The sequence below is a fragment of the Patiria miniata genome, unplaced genomic scaffold (genome assembly GCF_015706575.1).
Source record: "Patiria miniata isolate m_02_andy unplaced genomic scaffold, ASM1570657v1 HiC_scaffold_23, whole genome shotgun sequence".
NCBI classification, from domain to species: domain Eukaryota; kingdom Metazoa; phylum Echinodermata; class Asteroidea; order Valvatida; family Asterinidae; genus Patiria; species Patiria miniata.
The window spans coordinates 2,802,737-2,821,148 of NW_024037062.1; the positions used below are offsets into that span (position 1 = coordinate 2,802,737).

The 18,412-nt window shown below is 41.3% G+C and overlaps 2 protein-coding genes across 2 annotated transcripts; one reads left to right on the forward strand and one right to left on the reverse strand.

The window, feature by feature from the left end:
• Positions 1 to 324: 324 nt before the first annotated feature.
• Positions 325 to 8,089, reverse strand: LOC119731139 (cholesterol 7-desaturase-like). Its single transcript, XM_038204164.1, has 7 exons — positions 7,558 to 8,089; positions 6,395 to 6,583; positions 4,511 to 4,689; positions 4,206 to 4,258; positions 2,576 to 2,726; positions 2,052 to 2,231; positions 325 to 967 (listed from the first exon to the last, which is right to left on the reverse strand). The coding sequence occupies exons 1-7, from the start codon at positions 8,018 to 8,020 to the stop codon at positions 806 to 808; spliced, it is 1,377 nt and encodes a 458-aa protein (XP_038060092.1). The 5' UTR covers positions 8,021 to 8,089; the 3' UTR covers positions 325 to 805.
• A 2,149-nt stretch (positions 8,090 to 10,238) lies between these two features.
• On the forward strand, positions 10,239 to 16,416 carry LOC119731138 (cholesterol 7-desaturase-like). The gene is made up of 7 exons (XM_038204163.1): positions 10,239 to 10,827; positions 10,994 to 11,182; positions 12,229 to 12,407; positions 12,841 to 12,893; positions 14,016 to 14,169; positions 14,559 to 14,738; positions 14,996 to 16,416. Exons 1-7 carry the CDS (start codon positions 10,365 to 10,367, stop codon positions 15,155 to 15,157), a joined length of 1,380 nt encoding a protein of 459 aa, XP_038060091.1. The 5' UTR covers positions 10,239 to 10,364; the 3' UTR covers positions 15,158 to 16,416.
• Positions 16,417 to 18,412: the final 1,996 nt, after the last annotated feature.

Genomic DNA, 18,412 nt, shown 5'->3' on the forward strand with positions numbered 1-18,412 from the left:
GTAACTACTGCACTCTTTCGGCGATTCCCAGAAACGTCGACGAAGTGAAGTGATATTCGAAAATTGTAACCTTCAGTTGTCACATCAAAGTGCATCTTAACTTCAATTTCAATAGGTGGATTATTTATTCATGTCACACAACGTGTTTATCAGAAAACAAAGTAAGTTATCAAAAAGTTTTGAATGAATTAGCCCTCGGGCGAAACTGGGAATTTTTCTACGATTACAGGAAATTTCGGGAGTACGTTCAAACAAATTATTTTCTTCAATTCAATTCTGTCATACTTGTGGGTAGGGTTCACAAAATACAGCAATAAAATCGTTTCAAAACGTTTCAAAATGGTATTCAGGTAAATATTCCCCTAAATATTTGTTTTAGACATTCCCGGCCCCTTCCCTTTAAAATTGAGTCAAACGTTTTTAATGTTTATCTACGCTCATCTAGACCAATTCGTTTTGGTTTCCGAGCGAAACAGTAATTACATTCTAAAAAAGATATATCTATTTTAACTCAACGCCTCGTCATCCTTGTTTGTAAAACATTAATTATGTGGTTGCTTTCTAAAGCGTATAGCACATTATAATGAAGCAATTATACGCTAACGTAACAAATCGTATGACAATAACAACACTTAAATAATTCCTTTTATTACAGCAATTACATGAATGTTCTTTGCATATGAATTAAAAAAGAAAGCGCAAAATTCTAGTCTTAAGCCTTTACTCGTAGATCGCCAAGCCAAAATATTAAAAGTGACAGCTTTGAGATACACATGTACTCTCTTTTTAACCTTAGACGGTAATTTTACCAATCCATAGATTCCTCTTTCGGGTCGTACTTGGGGCTGTTCTCAGAGTAGAACTGGGCGAAGAATCGGCGATGTTTCGCTATCAGATGATCCTCCTTCACAAACGGGGGGTTACGAACGTACCTCTTGTTGGCCCACACCGGAAGGTCACCCCAAATCTAGTAGAGGAAATCATATTACTATTAATTTCGAGGCAGGCAGTCTATATAATGGGGAAGGCATCGCGACTGGCGAACATGTAGTGGGGATGGTGAAGCAAGGCTTGTTTGGGCAGATTAACAGGCAGCAGGATAAAGCAGGCCGGTGTAGAGGTAGGAAGGGTAGCCCGTTCGCTATGAGGTCCGGCCTGGACCATGTTTAATTAGTCTTAATAATGCAAGTACATGTATCTGATTCAATTCATGCTGGGAACTTGTTTCTTAGATATTTTGGAGTACAGGGTGAGTCAAAAAACAGAAACCCAAATGTCGGGACAATTGTTTACTGAAGTTCTGCATGTTGTACTTTCAAAATCAAGGATATGAACGCCCCATTCATAAGCTTTCTTTTAGTACAAGAATCATTCAAATCACATGTACTTTTCAAGTTAAGGAGTTTTAAACGCAACCACCGTTTTAAAGTTCTGGCCACGGATCACACAAAAGGTGTGTGTTCTTTCAGCAAAACGCCAATTCACACACATCCTTTATTGTTTTCGTGTTGCTGAGAGAACACTGAACTTGTTTGTGATCCGTGGACAGAACCTTAAAACGGCGATTGTGTTTAAAACTCCTTAACTTAAAAAGTACATAAGTGATTTGATTGATTCTTGTACTAAACGAAAGCTTATGAATTTGGCTTTCATACCCTAGATTTTGAAAGTGCTACATGCAGAACTTCACTACAAAAATGGTGCCGACATTTGGGTTTCTTTTTTTTAATCACCCTGTATATCCTAGGTTGATTTCATCATTTGTTTTTTACTCTGCGGCTCTTGATTCATTTGACTTGTACAACACGAAGCGAGAGTGGATCAATGTGGCTCCACAATGCTGGTCCTAAAGGAACACATACCAATGGGCCAATGATCTTCTCGCCAAAATGAGACGCAGTGATGACCTGCGTGTGTACTGTGGTGATCAAGTGGAAGGGCAGATACGACAGCAGGCCTACGGGAAGTGAATGACAGTACGGGCTGACATGGCTGAGGAGGAGGAGTGGCCATAGGCGCGGCTAATTGGGAGGGGAAGGCGGAATTCTTACCTGGTAGAACTGTTCATACAAGGCCTTCTTGCCAATGTAGAATGAGATGGGTCCTCTCCGGGTATACCCAGTGGTCACAATCCTCTGTCGCATGGGTCCAACAGGCGTGACGGTTAAGACCAATTGTAGCTCACCCAGCATGGGACTGTCCATGTGGAAATGGGCGAAGCAGGGTCCTATCTGTTATGATCCATCAAAATGCGAAACAGCATTTTATGCCTGTTTCCAATTAATTACCCTGTATAATAATCACACAGTTCGTTCCACAAGTTCCAATAAAAATGTAAATATGTACACAAACGGATAACATTTTGGGTCCAGTTTAATTCACGAATATGGCATATTGATTCGTCCTTGTTTCTATCGATTCGTCTTACGTGGATGTCGACATTTGGCTTATATTGTACAGCAGCTTACAGGTCCTAGTATCCCCCTTTTATATTTTTGTTTTTATAAAATTTATATTCCGAACATCAGGATTGGTTTTACAATGAGCCTGATGTGGGAAAGTTCTCTACTCATACCTGCTCGATATGGAAGGTGTTTGCCGGCAGGTTGAACAGATTATAAAAATACGGGGGTTTGGTGGACATACGAAGTAAAGCCACATGCTTATCGGTAGGGTGTGGCTCCCAGCTGACGTCGGTAAAGTGGGCCTGACCAACGAAAGCCCTCCTGTCAGGGAAAGGGAAACAGGAAATTTAGTTTACAAAAATCTAAATGGGAATATTACGTTTTAAGTTTTGGAAGTTTTGTCACAGGAGCGAGGCCTCTCAACTTCGCTTGCTCCATCCGCCTCTATCCAAAGACAATGGTAACCAGATCCTTGTGCTATCGTTGCATAGTCCGTTTGGCTCCTCTTTAACAACTGGTGCCTAGACTACAATCAGACGGCGATATTGTCTTGGAACACTAAAGTTAGCAAATTTGCTAACATGGAAAATGTCTGATATCAGTGAGAAAACCCTGTCTTCCTTTCAGGACGGATGATATAGCGAGTGCCCTTTTTACATCCAACCCCCAATCAAAATGACCTTGCTATATACGCCCTTGAACATTCAGTGTTTTGTGAACTATATTAAACTGCGTTTCCTGAACAAGTTTTCGTGAAAGGGATTAGCGGTCACAAGCGCCTTTGGATAAGGCGGTACATGGTAGGGGCCATGCCAGCGAATAGAAGAATTCCGGGATGACTCAATAAGAAATAAACCTTGACTAATGGTTTTTTTTTACACAAGCAATCAAGTTTGATATAACCATGAGATTATGTATTAAAAGAACATAAGAACTCATGTGAAAAAAAAATCATTGAAATTAAACATGCTCCCAATGGTTATGTATGTATTACTAAAGCCATGTTTACAGCTATTTCCACGGAATGCCAATTTGAAGCTCTGCGCAGTTCGGTGTCAGTACCAGAGATTTACACACATGCATTCAATTTCAAATGAGATTTTAATAAACTAAATGAGTTAAGATTAAAGTATTATTTTTACTGCCAGATTTGGTTTTGTAATGAGCAATTAATCAAGTAGCTTTTTTTCTGCAATGAGAATGATGCTTTTTTTCACTGTTTTCCTTTGGAACTTTTCGTTCATTGTTTTTAAAGGGTATTCATCAATGTTTTGGGTGGGGTAAGGGCTAAGCGTCCTTACTCGCAGCTGAGAAGCTGAATTGCGGATGCAGACGAGGCTACAGCGTGGCCGAGCCGAAGGCATGTAAAGCAGCGGCGAATTAAGCCACGGGGGGGGGGGGGGGGGGGGGGTTCGTTTGGGGGGGGGGGAGGCGCACGCCCCCATACAAAGTTGACACCCCCGTCCCCCCCCCCCCCACTGGAAATTGATATCCTGAAAGAAGCACAGCCGTATGAGTTACCATGATTAGCTGGAAGAAAATGAGTCCCCTTTTCCGCGATTTTTTTGCGTATTTGTCACCAACCTTTTCTTTTTGCGAGAGCCGTTATAGTTACTGTCTAACATTCACCATGACAATGTTTTGAACAAAGCCCCCCTGGAAGATGGTGGCCCCTCTCCCCCCCCCCCCCCCCCCCCCCCCCCCACCACCACCACAACCATTTGATTTTACGGAGCGGGGTGTCTGGTGAAAAAAAAGTGGTGGCAAAAATCGGATAATCTCTTTCCTTAATGAACTCACGGCCCGTGAAGGTAATCTAGATGGGCGACATCAGCTCCGTTTTCAGGGGTGTCCTGATGAAGAGAAAGTAAAAAATAGACCCCAAAATGCATGACTGTAGTTGAAAGTGCTATCAAGCCTTTTTGACTTACAAGAAAATATAAATAAACAGTGTGATGTATATCAATATAATGCACCTAAGGTGTTGATTTACCAGCAGTGACATCGACTTATTAGAGCATTATGTTATCCGTTTTTCCAAAAGACATAAGGCTGAAGTTAAAGCTGTTACCAATGTCTTGTTGTCCATGAAGTGAAGGACTTACCTCGTTATGGCTGTCGAGTTCGCAAACCGTGAAGCCAACAGGGTGAAGCTTTCCATTATTGATATCTTCGAGCTCCGGGACTTGCCAGTCGGGCTCCTTGCCTTCAGCATGGTACCACAGCCAGATTCTGTGATTGACTTCGCAGGACTGGTAGGTGGGGATCTTCACAAAGTCGGGTACTGTTGGGATTTGATAGCATTTTACTGATGTGTCAGTGGGATAAGTCATTTCGACAGGTTTTATGTAGTTAACACAGCTTGAAAAAGTATGCCAGGTTAGGCACAGGCCTTTTTTTTTGGCGAGAAGCACAGAATACGGCTATTAAGGTATTTCTTCGAACTTTCCAATAGTCATTTTTTTTTAATAAATAGCGCTGGAAAATGGAGAGAAAAAAATAATATAAAAGCTTAAAATGCGCCGTTTTCACGTAAGATTAAGGCGCGTAAGCACGCAATGAAGGTGAACATCTGTATCATAAACAGCGCCTTCTTCAATGTAATGTGGAAGTTCCACGGCCGGGCAATTTAAGAATTTTAATCATCCCCCATCCACCCACTTGCAGACACGGATCTACACCATTGCAGCCCATTAACCCAACGCAAACCTATCTCATCCGACCTAACACAGCCACTCCCTCCCAAACCAAATCAGACATCCCCAACTAAACTCTGTCCTTGGGACATGGCCATTTATTCGCAACATTTTATGATTGATCTTCATATTATTTTCTGTTATAGTATACCTTTCGACATCCGAAAATGGCGGTCTAAAGTGGCACAGCTGGTATTTGCACCGTCCAGCTAAAAAGATTGTACTTCTTAAAGCTAATTTTGTGAAAAATAGATACTGTCATATTTTCGGGCTACTCATGCTAGCACAAACAATACTCCACTATTGTCCTCTATTGTTTAACGTCCCCTATTGAATGCCAAAAAAAATCAGGCCAATCCAACACAACCCAATCCAATCCAACATAACCCAACCCAACCTAATCCAATCCAGCCCAACCCAACCCAACCCAATCCAACACAACTTAACCCAAGCCAACCCAATCCAATCCAGCCCAACACAACCCAACACAACCCAACCCAAACCAACCCAATCTAATTCAGCCCAATTCAAGCCATCAAAATCAAACCCAACCCAACCCAAGCCAACCCATTCCAACCCAACCCAACCCAATCCGACCCAACCCGTCCCAATCCATTCCAATCCAATCCAACCCAACCCAACCCAACCCACACAACCCATCCCAATCCAATCCAATCCAATTCAATCCAACACAACCCAACCCAACCCACTCCAATCGACTCACCCACTCAACGGGGCCCACAACCCGACCTGAGATACCCTTCAACAAAGATGTGTCTCAATTCATACCAATCTACATGTGGTCCAAAGTCGCTTTATGCAGCCAAATTCCTAATTTGACCCGTTCTATGTTTAGAAATCAATGGAGTTAAATTTGGATATACAAACATGATAAGCATCGCCATGAGATAAATTCTTTAAAAAAAAAATTACTAAAGTATTTTGTTCGGTTAGCTGCCAGTCAACGTGGAAAAAAAAAACTACGATAAATACCAAAATTGTTCAATTAAATTTTGAAGAAAGTATTAATTCAGGTCAAATCCTTCGAAGAATTTCCGATTGTATTTGAAAGAAAAGAAGACACATTTCAGAAATGTTTTATCTCAGTTGTCCATCATACAATTCCCGCCATTTAAAAAATGATATGCAAGGAAAAACAATCTCACAGCGTGTTTGATGATTACCCTTGAATAAAACTCCTAAATCTTCGCACAGTGTTTCGCCCTTACATAGTTATTTTCAGACTGAAACCATTGTGAATTGTGATAAAAACATAGGCATGTTAATATGCACCTTTTTCCGCGTATCCAATATGGACGCACTTGCCGTCTTCTCCCCGGTATCTCCAGCCATGGAAGGGACATTCGATGCATTCACCGTGCACTGAGCCACCTATGGCCAGATTGGCGCCTAGATGAGCACAGTAGGCGTCAACGACGTAGGGCCGCCCACTTTCTCCTCGGAATACCACCAAGTTCTTACCTAGAAAATGAGAGGGAGCCGGTACTTAAATGGCCAATAATAATGAAAAGTGTATACCTTGCTTGACGTTCTGGAATCACTTGGTTGTGTGGGGTGAATCCCCATATATTTCAACTTAGACAACAGAACTTAGATAGCTTTGAGAACAGAAAATAGGGCTGTTCTGCATTAAAAGCCCAACCTTGCCGTAAACTAACATCGTTGAAAGAAGTTCACATTTGTTACCAATTGCAAATTACAAGGCACTTCCGATTTCAAATGGAAAGAAGGTTCACGTGATTTTAACAAAAATTTATATCAAAAATTAAGACCCTGAATTATTCAATCAATTCCAGTAAAAAGCAAAATCAGATCTCTTAAAGTTGATTTTAGATTGATTAAATCTTTAAATCTTTTCCACCGCTGTGACCCGGGTTCGAATCCCGCCCGGGCCAATATGTGGATTGTGTTTTCAGTCCCTACCTGATTCCGTGGATTTTCCCCAGGATATTCTTCTGGGGTTTTCCTCCCACCTCTAAAACTGTAATTTCTTCTCATTGTCTTCTTCACAGGTTTCTTCAGGCTTTCGGGCTACAGTGCCTAGGGCACTTTTGAGGGATCCTTGGTTTCATTACCAGAAAGAAATAAAATAAAAATCTTTGGTTTGCTTGTAAATCTGATATTCGATGACGTCATCGTGACGACATAACCACCAATTTAAACCTTGAAACTATTACCTTTAAAATTTAACAATTTTGTAAATTTAAAGGTATTTTTTTATTGTAAACTCCGGTCTGGGTCTGGTGACGTCATCAATGTGCATGTCTCCCACTCAATTTGTTCTAAGCTGATTATAAAGTTTACCATTATAAAGTGACTTAATTATAAAGCAAACTTCGCCAGTCGCCACACACATCAACTGATTATTCATTTTCAACATTTCTCCGTAACTATATTAAAAAGCCAATAAAAGTAGTTTTTTAAAGTGGACCTACCAGCAACGGACACGAATTTGTGCTCCTTCTTCTTCAATTCAGACGACATCAGGATAGACATCCAGCCATTCGGGTAGACAGGAGGAACATCTCCGACCTTCCGACATCTCTTCATATCCCTCACTCGTTCCTCAGCCGTTTTGCCGTCGGCTGGGCCGTCCACTAAATACGTATATTTGGTCTCGTCGCAGTAGAGTGCCAAGGGCTCAGTCACCGCCTTGTACAGCTGAACAGCCAAATAAATCAGCACGGCAGTAAGTCCGTAGACAAGAACAAACTTGAAGTCAGAACTGTGGACGACTTGGTTGATTTTCTCAGACACAACCTCAACCGAAATGTTGGCATTCTGCACGTGATTAGCGAGCTGCTTCGCGTAATCTTCAAGAATCAGAGGACGGGTGACTAAACCTGCCAAGAAAACTGGCAGGATGAAGGACAAAACTCCAGCTTTTGAGACGGCCATATCTACCAGAACCTAGAGTCATAAAACTCGGAATTGGTGTGGGCTTAAACTTATCGCTCAACTTTACTGTGTGAGTGAAGGTCAGTGTCAGCGTTATAGCGAGTGCCCGCCTCAGTCATATTTGATTGATAACGTGGCCAACAAACTTTTGGCCAGACAAATATTTATGATTGTTTCTCGTTCAGCCACGCGTCAAGTTTGTGTTGTTACTGGTTTAGCGCCACATGGCTCTTGTGAATAGGCCACACAGATTTTGTTCTGCATGGAGTCGCTCAAAGGACAACTGATAAAAAAATAAAAGCACGGGAGCTTTTGACCAAGGTTCGGTCTATTTTTATGTCCATTTCGGCGCACTTTGCATAGAGGTGCCTATATTGACCTGATACTTACATACGTTACATATTCATTCTTGCCTACTGCTCCCCTTATGCACGTAGGCCATTTCATAATCAAAGGTATTTATCAGACCACTGATAACATCCTTAAAAGTCGTTTGCAATTTTGCCATTATTATTCCACACCTTGCTTTTTTTGTTTTTATTTAAAACGCCTCACTCTTTGGTACCTCGATGAATTGAAACATCACACAGAGCGTTAAAGAGAATGTACATCATTGGCTTTTGCTCTAATTTTCAGAAATGAACTAGTTGGGGGAGGTTAGTATAAAAGATCAAATATTGTTACACTGACATGTTTGAAGTGTTCGTGTTCTAAAATGCTGGAAAAACCAAGGAAAACTAAAACGTTCAAGTAGTCTGGTTCCCTGACTCCACTTAAGATGAAATGGATCAAAAATGCCGGAAAATTGTAAAGTTAGGGAACCAGTATAGCTGACCTGCACCTGTTCATGAACATGAAACCAATAGCAAACAAAATTTGGACTGAAAAAAAGGTACATTCGAGCAGTAGTTGAAAAAAAGTACGTTTTCCAAAGGTGGACGGCCGACCACCGTTGGAAATGTATACAAAAGTACCATTTTTCTTGAAAATGACTTCACACCAGGTGCCATAGTTTACAGGATGCTTTAGAGTGTCATTTACCAACATCCTAGTGAGGTATTTGGTAACAACTTGGTAGTTTTATTTTTCGATGTTTGCAAATGTTGTATTTTCCCTTTAACAAACCTTATTGGACATCTTTATCAATATCTGTGTGTTTCATTTCCGCGGGGTTTTTTTTCGGAAGGACCTAGCCTTTGGTTTCAGGCCCCAGCTGTAAAGGTACAGAATAGGCCTCTGATGACGTAACACGTTGTTAACGGTTTGTTTTTATGGAAGCCTGGTGGGGACAATGGTTCCGTTGCCCAAGGCCAAAAAGTCTCGTTCCCTGACCTGACAATTTTGTCCTGACGTCTGAAAAAAAAGTGGTCCATATATATAGCTCGGCTTCATTTCCACTTTAGATTTACCATTAAAAGCTTTTAATTTTCCGATCAAATTAAAAACAAACACACCATTTGCTTTATATATCATATGATCTGATATTCCTGTAAGTAAACATTTAGTAATGTTTGGCTGGAATTGGCAAGTTAGGAACCAAAATTGTAGGCGAATCTTTTTTTTATGGATACTGATTGTGGGGCGGGAGCCAGTCTACCACGCAAGAACGTAATACGTGTAAGTGTAATTCACTAAATAAACATGTGCCGATATTGTCGGTCGATGTCTCTATCAAAAGTGAATAACTTTTGAATGAAACTTTCACAGAAAAGAATGTTTTGCGATAAAACTCAAAAATAGCTCGGAGAATTATCTTCCACGTTCTTTGTGGCATTTCTATGCCATACCGGTATCAGTGTTGAATCAGGCGTTTTAAACTATACAAAAATGCAAAGAGCGGATATTCTACTAGAACATTGAAGACGACTTTTGAGGTCCTTATCTGTGGTTTTTATAAATGCATGTGCTTAGCGAATGGCCTACGTGCCTAAGGGGTGGCAGTTATAGAAGAAAAACAATATGAAGTACATACAATTTCAGCATCAGGTCAATAAAGTAACCTCTCTTCAGAGTGCGGCGAAATAGAAATAGAAATAGACTGAACTTTGGTCAAAAGCTCTCGGGCTTTGACAATTTATTGTCGTTTGAGCGACTCCAAGCAGAAAAAAATCTTTGCGGCTGTGCACGAGAGCCATTGACAAGTAACCAACGATATCAAAATCGACGCGTGGCAAGATGAGAAACAATATTCATTTTTTTTATTTGGCCTAAAGTTCGTTGGTCCCATTAACGATGAACGATGACCGAGGTAGCAATTATAACGCTGGCCTTAACTCAGACACTGCCGTTGAACGATCAGTTTAGGCGCACACCATTACGAGTTTTATAGTAGGGTCAGCTAGATATGGCCGTCTCAAAAGCTGGCGTTTTGTCCTTCATCCTGCCGGTCTTCCTGGCAGGTTTAGTCACCCGTCCTCTGATTCTTGAAGATTACGCGAAGCAGCTCGCTAATCACGTGCAGAATGCCAACATTTCGGTTGAGGTTGTGTCTGAGAAAATCAACCAAGTCGCCCACAGTTCTGACTTCAAGTTTGTTCTTGTCTACGGACTTGCTGCTGTGCTGATTTATTTGGCTGTTCAGCTGTACAAGGCGGTGACTGAGCCCTTGGCACTCTACTGCGACGAGACCAAATATACGTATTTAGTGGACGGCCCAGCCGACGGCAAATCGGCTGAGGAACGAGTGAGGGATATGAAGAGATGTCGGAAGGTCGGAGATGTTCCTCCTGTCTACCCGAATGGCTGGATGTCTATCCTGATGTCGTCTGAATTGAAGAAGAAGGAGCACAAATTCGTGTCCGTTGCTGGTAGGCCCACTATAAGAAAATTGCTTTTATTAACAAAACAGATAAGTTAAAATAAAAGAATTACATGGAAAATCGACCCACGCAAACCAAGTGATTTGGCAACGTCAAACAAGGTACCATTCATGCATATTGGCCATTTAAGTACAGGCTCCCTCTCATTTTCTAGGTAAGAACTTGGTGGTATTCCGAGGAGAAAGTGGGCGGCCCTACGTCGTTGACGCCTACTGTGCTCATCTAGGCGCCAATCTGGCCATAGGTGGCTCAGTGCACGGTGAATGTATCGAATGTCCCTTCCATGGCTGGAGATACCGGGGAGAAGACGGCAAGTGCGTCCATATTGGATACGCGGAAAAAGGTATACAGGACCAGCAACATATTGTCATTGTTTGTTTTTAATTGCACGAATCGTATGACGGGCAACTAAATTTTACATTTCTTAAATTAATCTACTTTTAAATACATACAGAAAAAGCATGAATGCTTCAAATCATCATTATCATTATTATCAACCTGTATCGTCCTGCTGCAAAAGCCTTTTCTAATGCACGCAATTTCTCTCTATCTTTGGTACGTCTTTTCCAAGCTGCCGTCCCCATTTTCACCACCAACTCATCTCTCCATCATGACCTAGGTTTCCCTATCTTCCTTTTGCCCTAAAGTGGTTGCGATTCTGTTGTCAGTCGGCTCTATCTTTCATCCTCTTTTCTTGCCAGGTGTCTATAGCCCACAATCCTTTTTGCTGTTTATACCATCACATCATTTACTATTTATCACGTCCCTGAATCCTGATCCATCCAAAAATTGACCTGAGTGTACCGAGCAAAAGACAATGTTAAGTTTAGAATGTATGTCCTGTACTTATCATGTTTGCATATCCAGATTTAATTAACCTTGATTCTGCACGTACGGGTCTGCGTGAAAAATATAGGAAATTTAGTATATAGAGTGAACCGAATTTGAACCACAGGTACAGTAAAACGATATGCTGAGGGTTAGCTCAGGTTGGGTTGTGGACTAAATATTATGGTTGGGTTTGGGTTGGGGCGGTTTATGGGTGGGTTCCTTTGGGTTTGTTTAGGTTGCAATGTAACGAAACCAAGGCTTGGTTGGGTGGGGCTGGGCTGGCCTAGGCTGGGCTGGGCTGGGCTGGGCTGGGCTAGGCTGGGCTGGGCTGGACTGAGCTGGGCTGGGCTGAGCTGGGCTGGGTTGGGTGGATTTGGTCAGGTTGGGCTGGGTTGAATGCCTTTATTTGGATTGGGTTAAGTTGTATTAGGTTGGACCCGGTTGTGCTATGGCTGAGTTAGGTTTGTTGCTTTGGGTGTTGGGCTTGAATACCCGTTAAGTCAGAATACACTGTCGATTCGTAAAATGACACTTAAAAAAGTCTTATAATCTTGACAGTCCCCGACTTTGTGAAGATCCCCACCTACCAGTGCTGCGAAGTCAATCACAGGATCTGGCTGTGGCACCATGCCGAAGGCAAGGAACCAGACTGGCAAGTCCCGGAGCTCGAACATCTAACTAATGGGAAACTTCAACCTGTTGGATTCACGGTTTGCGAACTCGACAGCCATAACGAGGTTAGTTTGTCACTCATAGACAGCAAGACATTGGTGAAAGCTTTTTTTACAGCCTCATAAAGTCATTTTTTTTTGGGGGGGAACGATTTAAGTGTCGACATATAAATGTATGTAGAAGTTGTTAAGACTGTTGCAACATGTTGGTAAATCATCACCTTAACTATCATATTGATATGCACACTGTTTATTATATATTAATTGATAACAGATGTTAAAGTCGATGACACTGCTGGTAAGTCATTGATATGCATACTGTTTTTTGATTGATTTTTTTGTAAGTCAAATTTCTTGAGCTCTTCTTGTACTTTCGCAACAGTCATTTTGTGGTTTATTTTTTTCTACCATGCATGGTCATGTTATAAACAGGCAAAGTGTATACAAAGATTTTTCGCTTGGAAATTGCCAACTCATGTTCTGCTTTCTTATTCAAAAGGACACCCCTGAAAACGGAGCTGATGTTTCCCATCTAGATTATCTTCATGGGCCGTAAGTTAATGACGGCAAGGAATAATTAAATTTCAAGTTAATTTAATCGAGCCTTGCGCATCTTTTGATACCAAGAATATAAAAATCGGAATAAAAAACTTTTCCTGCGAACTGAATGTTCCCATATACATCGAGTACACAGAGTAGAATTACCATTCGTACATATGAATAAATAATAAGCCATAATTCCACAGCCCATTGACCTATAGTCATGATATTTCTTGGGTATGTTTATGATGAGTTGTTCTATGCATGTACCGAGTTTCACAATCTTTCGTCACTCGATGGCCGAGATGAATCGCCCCCCCCCCCCCGGCTGAGAGATGGTCAAAATAATCCGGCCCTTTTAGGGTTATTGGTTTCTGTAATTACTGGACGCTGAAGGAATACGCAACGTGCATATCCCGTGATTGAATTAATGTGGCAGGTGCTTTGAAACAATAATAGTTTAGATTTCCGGCGAAGATCGTGGCACCATGGCTTGCTGCGTTAGGTCAATGGTCACAATGCTGCATGTTGGGGGTTCGATGACTTTTTTCTTGTTTTCCCCATAAGTGAATTTATATTCTACTGATCCATGAAATAAAGTTACCACTTTTTTGAAAGGAAGTTAGGTCCGAGAACCATTCCATTACCCACTGACGCATGAGCATTGTGGTCATTTACTATACTTGATGACAGATAAAGTCATTGCTGGCCGGCTAGGCTCTGCCGTTTAACGCTAGCGCTGGCTGCGGTCGTCATGATGTAAACGCGCGCAACGTGCAAAGCACAATGTGATATTTGGGTATAGGCCCTCTCTGTGGTGCCAGTGCATGTGGCATTTGGCGTTAAGACACTACAGCGTAAGCGGAGACTTAAGCCTGGTTTCCATATCGATGTAAGAAACGCAGAAAGGAACGCAAAAAAAAAGACCCACTGCAACGCAGACATTGTGGAAACATTACCCGCAAAAGTCGCCGACAGATATAAAAAGACAGACGCAAACTATCTCGCAGACGGTCACAAAGGTTCCACTCGCTGTCTTCGTAGTCGGCATGAGCTTAACGTCGATATGGAAACTAGAGTAACTGCCTTTGAAGGCCACTTTGAAGGCCACAATGTCCCTTGTTTTCCTGACAGGAGGGCATTCGCTGGCCAGGCCCATTTTAGTGACGTCAGCTGGGAGCCACATCCTACCATAAAGCACGTGGCTGAACTTCGTATGACCAACCAGCATCATGAGTTGTTTTTCGGACTGTTGAAACTGCCGAAAAATACCTTCCAAATCGATCAGGTATGCGTGGAAAAATTTCCTCGTCGGGCTTACATTACAACACATCCAGCTTTTGGTTCGGGGTAATATTTCGGAAATAAAAAAAAATAAAAGGGGGATTTAGTACCGATGCATTGCTGGTATCGTTCGTGGCCCAAATCCTATCACGGGTCACATAAGCCGAATGTCGACATGCACGTGGAACAAATATGCCGATACAAGGACGAATTAGATCGCCACATTCGTGATTTACACTGTACCCATGTTATGAATGGTGCAAATTTGAAATTCATATTGACATGTTGTGGAACAAAACTATCAAACTACAACATACTTTTCGTATATGACGCAGGTTAAGTGAGTGGAAACTTATAACAAATCCCGTTTCACGTGTTGATTGATCATAACAGATAGGACCCTGCTTCGCCCATTTCCACATGGACAGTCCCATGCTGGGTGAGCTACAATTGGTCTTAACCGTCACTCCTATTGGACCCATGCGACAGAGGATTGTGACCACTGGGTATACCCGGAGAGGACCTATCTCATTCTACATTGGCAAGAGGGTCTTGTATGAACAGTTCTACCAGGTAAGAATTCCGCCCTCCCCACCCAAGCCAGTGGCCACTCCTCCTCCTCAGTCAGTACTGTCGTTCACTCCCCTGGCACCGTGTCGTGTCTGCCCTACCGCTGGATCTTCATATACGTACATGGAGCCACCATAAACGGTCTCATTTTAGTAGGAAGATCACTTGGCCCATTGGTGTGTTTCTATATATACATGCTTTCCCCGTCCTTTTCTGCCCAGCTTCGAAATGATCACTTGATATCATTTCTACTATTACAGATTTGGGGTGACCTTCCGGTGTGGGCCAACAAGAAGTACGTTCGTAACCCCCCGTTTGTGAAGGAGGATCATCTGATAGCGAAACATCGCCGATTTTTCGCCCAGTTCTACTCCGAGAACAGCCCCAAGTACGACCCGAAAGAGGAATCTATGGATTGGTAAAATTCCTGTCGGGGGTTAAAAAGAAAGTCGCTCAATAGCGTCACTTTTAATATTTTGTTCCTCACGATCTACAAATAATTAGTTTTGACTGGAGTTACTTCCTTCTTTTGCGTTTTTATGTATTTATATTGAGATACATCAAAATAGAGTAGTTGCTGACATTGGAACTGTTGTAATATTCTTTTACGATTCGATGGGTTAATGTAATAATGCTTTATTGTTATCAACTATGCTTTAAAAAGCAATCAAACCATTTTTTTTTACAATTGGGGATGGAGAAGCGCTGGGTTTTTTTTTTCATTAAAGAATATGATTAATCTTTCGCCTGGACATCAAAACGTAGACCACCCGATACGTAAACATTAACACTTACACAGTTTCTTGTTATTATTTTCTCAAACGCTACGGGTCTATTGTCCCGAAGGCTACAATCAAAGATCAGCTTGAAAGTTACAGAAATGCTATTTGATCATTGTAGCCCATACCTTATTCATTTTCCCAAAATCGTAATGGAAATCGTGTTGACGTGTTCACAAAGAAAAGAATACGCATCATCAGCATAACCCAAAAAACTGTTAAACATGAAGGCCCCAAGCTGTGGAATTCTCTCAATCCGTCTCTTAAAAAGGTGTCAAATGTATCATTGTTCAAACGCAAATATAAAACCCAATTAATTAACAAATATGTGGTAGAATGATCTCATTTTGTAAGACCAAATAGCTCTAGTTTTATTTCGTATTACTAGCTCTGTATCAATAGTTTTTGTTATTTAACTCCTATCGTTGTACTTCTAGTTGTAATTAATTGTTAATGTTATTGTACTTGTAATTGTAATTGTTCTTTATTACAGTTGGGGTCTCCACTCGACAAGCTTATGCTTTTTGGAGACCTCCATCCATCCATACACAATAATTCAAATGTTAAATAATATTATATGTAAATGTATGTGTTGGGAAAAATTAAAGATTTGATTGATTGATTGAACATTATGAACCTTTTTTTATATCGTAAAAGTATTAAGATAAACGTTAGGAAAATGAGATGTCAACATAATTCATCAGGTGTTTCATGCTTTATACAGGTTTAGTTTTTTCTACTCGTACTGTAAACAGGCTTCTATCGGTAATTTACGCAAATCGTTGTGAGCTTACACTTTTTATGTTTTAATAAAGCTTTTGAACGTAAGTTGGTTGTGTCAGACAGGTAGATCATCAAGGGTTGTGATTTGCACAAGGCATTCTGTGAATAAAAGTTCGATATCAATGTTATAAAACTGAACCTTATCAACAGACTAATAATGAAGTGAGGGCTACAATTGCCCACAACATAATAATTCATCTGTCAATATGAGACAGGGACACACGACTTTATTAATCGGCTTGGAAAATAAATGTCTCGCGTCTGAAAATGTGTGAACCTCCAACAAATGGCGTGTGTGTCTTCACACATGCACGCCATTTGGTGAAGCTAGCTTGGGTCTCAACTAGGAACAAGTGAGGCTTACAGACCTGTTATTATTTATTTGTTCTTAATGGCTTGATCTGAGGGGCACTGAAACTTGGGCTTCAAAAATAAAAAGCTGTTTCGCCTTTTCCAAAATATGAACTGGGGCCAAGGGGCACAGGGCTCAAGTGGGAGGCGGAGGAAGCTTTAAAAGGGAGGCTCCGTGTCCTTTCCATGCCACCTCTGCGTACCCCGTGCCCACTAGGGCACCTTACTCTAGGATAATTTTGTTGAAATGTGTTTATTGCTCAAAAGCTTGACCTCTCGAGAAACTATTTAAACGATCACCATATGTATAACGTGTGAAACCACACGCAAACCAAGCAGCTATTCCCTGACCTGCTATCTTGCTAATCAAACTGGCTGTGGACATGACACTTTTTGGTCAAAGTCCTCAAGTTCCTAAAATAGTATCTGACTTTGTAATCTGTGATGGATTTATTCACTTATTTTCCAGTAAAGCAATTTATTCCAGATCCATCGGTGTACCATATACCATGCATGCATTGCATACCCTACGTACATACGAATCACAACTTAAAAAGGCAGTCGAGGGGTGGTAAAAGGTGAAGGGTCGTAAGGTTACGCCCACAAGCACTGCGTATACGCATGTTCAGATCTTTAGCTGTGGGATAGCAGCTTAATAAATCATCATGCATCTCCGTTTACTTTAAGTCATAATTATAGTAACAAACGTTGGCATTGTCAATTCCTCCTACAAATTTTGACCGATTTCAACCAAACTTTGTCGACCGTATCAATAGCCTAGCCCCAACCTGTCACATGACTAACTGGGGTCAACGGTCATCTTGGGGTCAAAGAACAAAATAAGTCAGATTTCAAAGAAGCTCAAATGGCAAAAGTAGCGCTGTAAACATGTTGGCCTTGGTCATACATAGTCATACAATGTCTCAGATGACCTCTTCGTCTGAACTATACAACTATGGGGTTAAAGGTCAAAATAAGGCCAAGTGTCAATGTAAATTAAATGGTTATTCTTGGGAGAAATGTTAACAGTCATCCAACCAACACTCAGTGGGAACACGAATTCGTCGGCCCGCAGCTTCCGATATATATCCGACCGAGCTTCCAGCAGCCGATTTCACGAAACTTTACGCAATGGCATTACTCCCTTTGCACCGCATATTTATTGCGTAAGCTGCGTAACATTTCACGAAAGTTTCATAGTGCGTATAAGTCCGCAGCTTGGGCAACGAATAATGGCGTAACTTGCGCAATTAGCCTAGTTGCGACATAGCGACTGAAAGTGAACATTTTACTAGCAGACATGATCGCTTTGTAGTCCGTCATTGCACAACTTATCAAGGTTGTTACAAGACATTCACCTGTAGCTTGTGTTTAAAGTAAGTTAAATTTCTTTTTATTTGTGGCAGAATATTATTGTTAAGAGTTGACGCACGATTCCGAAAAACAGTGGAACAAAACTATTTTCAAAATGGCGGGCCGGGCGGTGATTCAACGACTGTTTTTCGTGACCAAACAATGTCATACACAAACAACCATCAAACATGTTGTTATCGTCCTCGTTTAAGGTGTTAATTTTATTAAAAACGTTGCGCAACTACGCCAAGTTTCGTGAAATCGATCGAAAGTTTATTGCGCAGCTAGCTGCGCAACAAATTTGCAGTGTACGTCCTACGCATGGCGTAAGTTATGCACCGTCTCGTGAAATCGGCTGCATAACTTACAACCATGCTTACTATATATTTGGTTGCTTACTTAAACCATACA